The sequence below is a fragment of the Larus michahellis genome, chromosome 8 (assembly GCF_964199755.1).
Source record: "Larus michahellis chromosome 8, bLarMic1.1, whole genome shotgun sequence".
Classification (NCBI taxonomy): Eukaryota; Metazoa; Chordata; class Aves; order Charadriiformes; family Laridae; genus Larus; species Larus michahellis.
Genome location: NC_133903.1, coordinates 17,833,565 through 17,842,857, shown reverse-complemented (window position 1 = coordinate 17,842,857; position 9,293 = coordinate 17,833,565). Strand labels below are relative to the sequence as shown.

Here is a 9,293-nt window from a genome sequence, read left to right as displayed (position 1 = left end):
CCGCCCCCCCCCGCCCCCTTCCCGGGGCCGCGGCGGCTGCAAAGCAGCCCTGACCCCCAGGAATTTGTCGCTATGTGCTGGGAAAGCTCCTTCCCGCCAGCTGTCGGCAGCTCGGCCGGCCGGGCGCAGGCGCCTTGGAGCGGGGAGAGGGGCAAGGCGGCCCCCTCTGTGGGTCAGGGGTCCTGCCCCGACCCCCAGCGTCCCTGCCCGGCACAGGGATGATGCTGGATCGGACTCGGCCCGGCCAAAGAAAGGGGGTTCGGAGCAGCCCTCCCCCCCCCCCGCCTTACCCCAAGACTTTGGGGCTCCCCAAGGGGTTGCAGGGTTGGGGGAACTCGGTGTCCTCGGGGACACCAAGCTCTTGCATTGTCCCTTGCCGACGGCCGTGGGGCAAAACTGGCTCCTTCCTGCCCGGGGCTTGGGCTGTGCCCCCTGGCTCCTCCTCTGCTGCCCCATGTGGATGCACAAACTGCCCCATCCCTACCTGCTGCCGGGCATCCCCTGGCCCCTATGGGGGCATCATCCAACCCCATGGGGCATCTCCGAACTTCAGCGGCCTCATGCTGACCTTATGGGGCACCTCCTGGGGCACCATCCACCCCCATGGGATATCCCTCAACCTCAGGGGCCTCATCCTGACCTTATGGGGCATCCCCCACTCCCAGGAGCATCATCCGACCCTATGGGGCATCTCCAAACTCCAAGGGCATCATCCTGATTTTATGGGGCATCCCTACTCCCAGGAGTATCATTCAACCCCACGGGGCATCTCCAAACCCCAGGGGCTTCATCCTGACCTTATGGTGCATCCCCCGGTCCCAGGAGCATCATTCAACTCTATGGGGCATCCCGAATCCTGGAGGTCTCATCCTGATCTTATGGGGCATCCCCTGGCCCCTAGGGCATCATCCAACCCTATAGGGTGTCCTCAGACCCCAGAGACCTCATCCTGACCCTGTGAGGCATCCCCTAACCCCAGGTGCATGATCCTCACCCTATAGAGCATTCTCACCCTATAGAGTATCCTTACCCTATAGGGCATCCTCACCCTATAGGGCATCCTCACCCTATAGAGCATCCCCTGGCCCAATGAGCATCATCCTAACCCCAGGGACGTCATGCTGACTGTATGGGGCATCCCCTAACCCCAGGGACATCATTCTGACGCTGTGGGGCATCCCTTGGCCCCGGGGGCATCATCCTGACCCTACTGGGGACCCCTTGGTCCCAGGGGCATCCCCCTGCCCCACGCCAGCTCTGGGGCCCCATGGGCAGTGCAGGCAGGGCAGCCATCGCCGGGTCTCTGCTCGGGGCCGGGGGCCACAGGGAGGGCTGAGCAGGACCAGCCGCCTTTGTTCCTCCCCTTTGTGCCCCGCGATTCACGCGTTCGGGCTTTTATCCAGTGGCCGGGAAGGAGGAGGGTGAAAGGGGCAGGAGAAGGGGGAGAAGGGCTGGGAAGGGGGGGATGGCGGGAAACGGCGGCTGCCTTTGTGTGACCGGGACGGGGACAGGGACCGGGGGACACCAGTGCCCCTGCTCTGTGTTTTGCCATCCCAGTGTGGACACCCATGGGCAGCGTGACCGAAGGGCTCCACGGTCCCCAGAGGGTTCCCTGGGCTGGGATGTCTCTGTCCCCCCTCCCCCGATGCCTGGTCCACAGTGGGGCTGATCCCATGGGATGAGGAGCCCTGGACACCTTCCTGGGCATGTTTCCCCCGAGGGAGCTGGTTTGGGGGCGCTGGTCTCCATGGTGTCCCCAAACCCACCCTCCCGGGGGGGGCTGTTGGAGCGGGTCTGGCGGGACCGTCCCTGGGGATGCTGCAGAGCGCCGTGCCATGTGGGCACCGCCATGCCCGCAGGGGGGGACCCTTCCCCAGCCTCACAGGGTGCTGTCAGAGCCTGTCCCCATCGCCACCGCTCTCTCTGAGCCCGGCTGGGCTCCAGCTGCCCCTCCAGAGACCCCCCCGCCCCAACTCCCAGAGCAGCCCCCAGCCCCCTCTCCCCCTCCGCCGCGCTGCCTCCCACCACATTTTTCCATCCTGCGGAGGAAATATTAAGCGGGATGGGGTTTGTCTCATTGTGTTTTTACCCTCTGGGGCTGTGCTCTGTGCCAAGAAGCCGGGCAGGAATTTGGCTTGGCCAGAGCCAGACTTTGCTTTCGGCATGATGCTCGGATGACCGGCCCTGGGGAGATGGGGATGCTGAGGCCGTGGGATGATGCCTGGTGCCATGGCAGCCCCGAGCAACGGGGAAGGGCTGTTATCCCCATGCTACGGTGGGGAAACTGAGGCACCGGCTGCCTGGATTCCCTGTGGGATGGTCCCGTAGGAAGCGTTTGCGCCCTGGCCGGGGCCCAGCCGCCGCGGGAGCCGGCAGCGTCGGGAAGCGAGGGCGGCCGACCCAACCTGACACGGGGCAGAGGGCACCAAAACCAGCACAAAAAACCTCTCCAGCGGAGAACGAGCAGGATAACAGCCCTTTCCGCCCCAGCGGAATGAGCTGATTTGGCCAAATAAACAGATTTGAAGGAAAACAAGAGGTTTTGCTGCTGGCCAGAAAGGCGCCGGATGCTGGGCGCATTAAATGCCGTAATTTAGCGGTGAGGAATGCGTTGGATTGCAGCGGGGTCGGAGCAGCCGCCCTCTATCCCCGGGGCGTACGGAGGATGCCGTGGGCAGCGCAAATTCCCTTTGCACCTCATTTCTTGCTTTTTTCCAGCCTCGTTTTTCCTCCTCCGCTGGGTTTCCCACTCCTTCCCCCTTCCTCCTACCTCGCTCGATGCCAAAAGGCGGGGGGATGCTGGAATCCTCAAGAGCCGAGCGTGGAGCATCCCGATCCTCCAAGCCCAGCCCCAAACTGAGCATAAAATAGGCGTCGGAGACTATTCTAAGGGAAAACACGTGTTGAACATCGAACCCACGGGGCAGGCTCGCAGGCAGGGTCTTATCACAACCAGATCATCATGTTTTATGTGTGTGTGTATATATATATATACATATATATATATATATTTAATTTAACTCCGAAACAGTTTCTTGGCGAGAAACAGCACGTTATGGTCAGCAAAGGCACCAAATACCCGGTGGTTCAGCCTGGCTCGTGGTATTGGAAAAGATGTTATGGAAATAATGCCGAAAAGGTATTAACGCACAAGGTGAGGCGTGCCGTGACACTGGCTCGGGGTGGGGGGGGGGGATGACTCAGGGACCTGAGGGGATTCAGGGGGACTGAGCTTTTCCAGCGCTGGGACTCTGTGGGGACCATTGATGGGGAGGAAAGGTCCCTGGCTGGGTGTCCTGTATCCCATCCATGGCTGGGGATCCCGTGTCCCATCCCTGTTTGGGGGTCCTGTGTCCCACCCCTGTCTGGGGTGTCCCGTGCCCCATCCATGGCTGGGGCTCCCATGTCCCATCCCTGGATGGGGTGTCCTGTGCCCCATCCCTGTTTGGGGGTCCCATGTCCCATCCCGGTTTGGGGGTCCCATGTCCCATCTCTGTCTGGAGTGTCCCGTGCCCCATCCGTGGCTGGGGGTCCCATGTCCCATTCCTGTCTCGGGTGTCCTGTGCCCAATCCCTGTTTGGGGGTCCCATGTCCCATCCCTGTCTGGGGTGTCCCATGCCCTATCCTTGTTTGGGGTCCCATGTCCCATCCCTGTCTCGGGTGTCCTGTGTCCCATCCCTGTTTCGGGGTCCCGTGTCCCATCCCTGTCTGGGGTGTCCCATGCCCCATCCTTGTTTGGGGTCCCATGTCCCATCCCTGTCTCAGGTGTTCTGTGTCCCATCCCTGTTTGGGGGTCCCATGTCCCACCCCTGGCTGGGGTCCTCTTCCCCGCTCACCACCACCCAGGGATGCCTGTGCATCCCAGAGGAGTGGGAGCCAGAGGCTGGGGGGCTGGAGCCCCTGTGGCGGGGGGCAGCGGTGGGGCGGGAGCTGGGAAGGCGGCGTGGCACAGCCCGGCACAATGAAGCCTTGTGGCCGGCGGCTCTGACGAGAATCGTCCCTGACAGCGGCTCCGCCGGCGGGGTCACCCACCCGGCACGGGGCCACGCCGTCCCCAGCCCCGGCCCCCCCCTTGCTCGGTGCTGCTGGGGGAGAGGAACCCCAAAGTGACCCACCGCGGGGAGCACTGGGGATGGAGCATTTAGAAACGCCAATATATCTATAGATAGAGATAGATATATAAATAGCAGGGTGGTTCCCAGCCCCCCAGTTGGTGCTGGTGCCTGGGGGGGGGGCACGCAACCAACAGCAGCATCGGCACCGGCACCCACCCTTGGTGAACGTCCCGCTCGGCTTTTTATAAAAGAGGGAGATGCACAGGCTACAAATACAGCTTAGTTTATAAAAAAAAAAAAACAACAATTAAAAGTCACAAATTTGGTATCGTTATAACTTTAGTGCACATACAATGACCCCCACCCCCACAGTCAAAAATCCCCCCCCCGGCGTGTCCCACCGCCAGCACGGTGGGACCCAGCAGCCACCGTGAGACCACGGTGCCGGGCTGGTGGTGACGGTGACACGTCCCCGGGTGACACGTCCCCAGGCTGGCGGTGATGGGTGACACAGCCCAACCCCTCCCCAGTCCCACGGCACCTTCCTGCGTCGGCGCTTTGGTCCCATCCCGGCCGTGCCGGGGACATCTCTGCTCACCACGCCAGCCTTCCTCCCGCCTCGCCATTCCCCTCGCTCCCTTCGGCCTCACTCCTCTTCCTCGGCATCCACCCCGCGGCTCCTGCCTGTGCCCCGCATCACAGGCAGGGCCAGGGCAAGGCTCGCCGCCATCCCGCTCCCCCTTCCACCCCCGACATTGCAAATCCACCTCCTGGCCCTTCCGCACCCCACCGTGCCCCTGGCCCTGCCACCACGGCCACCCATCACCGAGCCCTCCCGGGGAGGCGGGGGGCTGTTATGGCTGCCCCACCGTGCCCCACAGCGTCCCCAAGCCCGCAGCATCCCCTGAGCATGCAGCACCCCGAGCCCGACGCGCCCTGGTCCCCAGGGCGCCCCAACCCATTGCCCCACCGAGCTGCACCCTTCACCCAGGCAGGTCCCTGGGGACCACGGGCAAGCGCGCCCTGGGAAAATCCCTTCCATTCCAGCAGGATTTTCCCGGGACCCCCCAGCCCCATCCCGGTGGTGGGGGCTGCTGGAGCCCGGCTGCGTGGCAAGGACCGAAGTGCCACCCTCCCTCCGGGCATCATCCCTACTGGCACGTCGCCCCTGCATCCCCCCGGGGATGCTCTCGCTGCTTGCGGGGGACCCCAGCCCCCCAGCACCCGTGGGGCCAGGCCGCCCCCCACCCCGCCCTGAGCCCCTCAGTCCACGGGGAACTCGCAGGGGTTCTGGCGCGTACGCCGTGCCCCCTCGTAGATGCGCTGGAAGTCCCTATAGCGGGGCGCGCAGCTCAGCCAAGCTTCGCCGAAATGCAGCCACCCGGTGAAGAGGAAGGTGCCGGGGCCCGGCTTGACGCCGCAGCGCAGTGGGGTGCGGATGCTGCCCACCGCCCGCCCCCCCCGCCCCCCCACCTGGAAGAGGGGGAACTTTTGGCGGTGGATGCGAGTGGCGCTCACCCCGATGACGGATTCCTGCAGCTCCGCATCGTTGGAGACGCTCCGGATGCTGCCGCGGATCACTGCAAGGGGGAAGGCAGGAAAGGGTGTCAGCTTGTCCCTGTGCACCTCCTTGTCCCTGTCTCCATCCCTGTCCCCATCGCCATCCCCGTTCCCATCCTTGTCCCACTCCTCATCCCCATCCTTTTCCCCATCCTCGTCCCTACCACCATTCCTGTCCCTGTTCCCATCCACTTCCCCATCCATATTCCTATCCTCATCCCCATCCCCATCCCTGTCCCCATCCCCTTCCCCATCCATGTTCCCATCCAAGTCCTCATCCCCATCCTTGTCTCCATCCCTGTTCCTGTCCCTGTCCCCAAACCCATCCCTATTCCTATCCTCATCCCCATCACTAAACCTGTCCCCATCCACACTCCCATCCACGTCCTCATCTCCATCCTTGTGCCCATTCCCATCCCTGTCCCCAAACCCGTCTGTGTTCCTGTCTTCATCCCCATCCACGTTCCCTTCCCCATCCCCTTTTCCACCCCCATCCCCATTCCTGTCCCCATCCCTGTACTCATCCCTGTTCCTATCTGTGTCCCCATCCTCGTTCTCATCCCCATCCCTGTCCCCATCCCACAGTGGCTTCTGTGACACTGATGGCGGCAGCCCAAGCCAGGCCGGTCCAAGGAGAGGCCAGAGCTGTCTGAGGGGCTGTTGCCCCCCCAGTTTGACTTTCCTTCTCTCCTCTGAGGCCCCAGAACCCCCCCAGCCCCCAGGGGGGTGCCGCACTCACCAAAGTCACTAGTGCAAATGGCCATCAGGATCTCGGTGTCGTTGCACGGCCGGCACGCTCCTGCAATGCCCAAGCACAGCCCGTCACCACCTGCCACCCTGGGGGCTCCCGGTGACCCACCCCAGATCCAGCCCCTCCATCCCCTCGCCTCCGCGCAGACATGCCGGGAAGGGATGCGGTGACATCCCCCGGGAAACTGAGGCACGCTGACCTGGGATGCTTGGGGCTCACCTTCTCCGGTGAGGCTGGCGGCGGGCAGCGCCGGGCGGGCGAGCCAGTCCCCCCGCAGCTCGTAGCGGAAGGCGGCGATGCGGCGACTGATGTCACGGTGCGGGGTGGCCTGCAGGAACAGAGCCACCTTCTCCCGGGGCAGCCAGCTGAAGCAACGGACGCGGGGCCGGGGGGCCTCCGGCAACAGCAGCTCCAGCACCCCCTCCCTCTCCAGGTAGAGCTGAGCTCCCCGGAAGGTACCGGAAGGTTTGACGCAAGCGGTGACGTGCCAGGGGCTCTGGCCCTTGATGGCGGCGGTGGTGGGGGGCAGACGGGGGTCCAGGCGGAGGCGAAGGGCCCCCGTGGGGTACAGCCACTCCAGCGAGCCCTCGGCGCAGTGCAGGGAGAGCTGTTCCACGCTGCCTGCCTCCTGCGACAGCCCGCTGCCAGGCACAGCAGCCCCCTGTCAGCCGGGACCCCCCGGGGTGAGGGGGACCCCCCCCCCCCCAACATCTGTCCCCCTGGCATGGCAGCACTGCTGAGCACCCCCTCCGCGGAGGCGTGCGGGATGGACACGGGGAGGAATAGCACCCTCAGTGTCCTCGGATTTGGGGTGCAAGCACATCATTTGGGGGGTGGTCACTTTTCCGTGCACCCTCCCGGGGACGCTCAGGCGGGGGTCGCGGCAGCACGATTCCCCCCCCCTCCCCGAACCTTGGGGGGTCGGCTCCCAAATCGACCCAGAGTGCCCGTGACCCCCGGGGTCGCCTGTTCCCCTGCATCCCCCCGCCTTGGGGGATCCCCAATGGGTGCTGGGGGGGGGTACCCGACCCCCCCACCCCACCCACCCCTGCTTTCGCGGGATTCCATGCCACGTCTTGCCCGCTGCATTTTTAGCGGGGGCGGGGTTGGGGGGGCACACGCGGGAAAGCCGGGCTGGAGGGAGCGGGGGGGGGAACGGACGCAGCCGGGGGGGTGGCTTTGTCCCGGCCACGCTACTCGTGGCCCCCCCCGTGGCCCCCCACGCCCGGGCCCCTCCCGGCGGGCCCCGGCTCTTTGTTCCGCAGTTCGGCGCCTTCCCTTCGGCCCCCGGAGAGGGGCTGGGGTCTCCGCCGGCCTCGGAGCTGCCTTTCACGGGTGATGGGGGGGGGTTCAGGGAAGAGTGCTCCCGGTGAGGCTGGTGGCACCCGGGGGGCCAGCATCCCTTGTGGGGGTGGGGGAGCCGCACCAAGGAGTGGGGAAACTGAGGCAGGTCCCAGCATCCCACCCATGACCCTGCCCCACGGATGCCGGGGGTGGGGGAGGGGGAAGATGCGCGGCGGGAGTTTCCCGAGGGGCTGCCCAGTGGTTGGGGGGGGGGGGGGATGCTGAGCCGGGGACCTCCCCCCCCCGTCCCCGGTGCCGGTGCCGGTGCCTACCTGCCCCTCCAGCTGCACTGATCCGCCGAGGCTCCGCCGAGTGCCGCGCCCAGCCCGGCCAGGCACAGCGCCCGCAGCGCCCACATGGCCGCCTCCGCGGCGGCCCCGGGGAGGCCCGGCCCGGCCCGGCCCTGCCCGCACCGCTGCCCGCACCGGGGGCGGGGGGGGGTAGTGGTGGTATAGGGGGGCCGCCACCCCGCGCCGCGCCCCAAACTTTCCGCCAATGGCGGCGGCGGGGCGGGACCGCCCCCCCCCCCCCCCCCGCCTGCCCTCACCCCCCCTTCCCCGCCGGCGGCACCGGTAACGCCCGCCCCGGGCATCCCCAGACCCCCCTGGGGCTCCGGGAGGACGTTCGCCTCTCGGACTCGGAGGCGGCGGGGGGGGGCCGGGACTGAGCCCGGGGATCAGGGCTGGGGGACGGCGGGTGCCCCCCGGGGGGGGACAGACACACACACACACCCCCACACACACCCCCACACCCACACACGGGTTGTGTGTGCCCGGAATTGCCTACAGCCATGGCTGGGCACCCGCGGGGCCACGGGCACGCCGGGGTGGGCACACCCCAACTGTGCACACACACACACACACACACACCCCCAAGCTGTGTACACCCCAGGCCATGCACAGCCATGGTTGTGTACACCCCAGGCTACATACACTCCAAGCTACAGGCACCCCAGGCTATGCACACCCCAGGCTATATACACCCCAGCCTATGCACACCCCAGGCTACAGGCACCTCAGGCTATATACACCCCAGGCTACATACACCCCAACCTATGCACACCCCAGGCTATATACACCCCAAGATATGCACACCCCAGTGTATACACACCCCAGGCTACAGGCACCCCAGGCTATATACACCCCAGGCTATATACACCCCAACCTATGCACACCCCAGGCTATACAAACCCCAATTTATGCACACCCCAGGCTACAGGCACCCCAGGCTACATACACCCTGAGATATGCACACCCCAACCTATACACACCCCAGGCTATATACACCCCAACCTATGCACACCTCAGGCTATATACACCCTGACCTATGCACACCCCAGGCTACATACACTCTGAGATATGCACACCCCAGGCTATAGACACCCCAGGCTACAGGCACCCCAGGCTATACACACCCCAACCTATGCACACCCCAGGCTATACACACCCCAATTTATGCACACCCCAGGCTACAGGCACCCCAGGCTACGTACACCCTGAGATATGCACACCCCAACCTATACACACCCCAGGCTATATATACCCCAACCTATGCACACCTCAGGCTATATACACCCTGACCTA

At 65.1% G+C, this 9,293-nt stretch overlaps 1 protein-coding gene across 1 annotated transcript; it reads right to left on the bottom strand.

The window, feature by feature from the left end:
• Positions 1 to 4,317: 4,317 nt before the first annotated feature.
• METRN (meteorin, glial cell differentiation regulator) lies at positions 4,318 to 8,133 on the bottom strand. Its single transcript, XM_074597415.1, has 4 exons — positions 7,983 to 8,133; positions 6,586 to 7,007; positions 6,355 to 6,414; positions 4,318 to 5,635 (listed from the first exon to the last, which is right to left on the bottom strand). Exons 1-4 carry the CDS (start codon positions 8,066 to 8,068, stop codon positions 5,319 to 5,321), a joined length of 885 nt encoding a protein of 294 aa, XP_074453516.1. The 5' UTR covers positions 8,069 to 8,133; the 3' UTR covers positions 4,318 to 5,318.
• Positions 8,134 to 9,293: the final 1,160 nt, after the last annotated feature.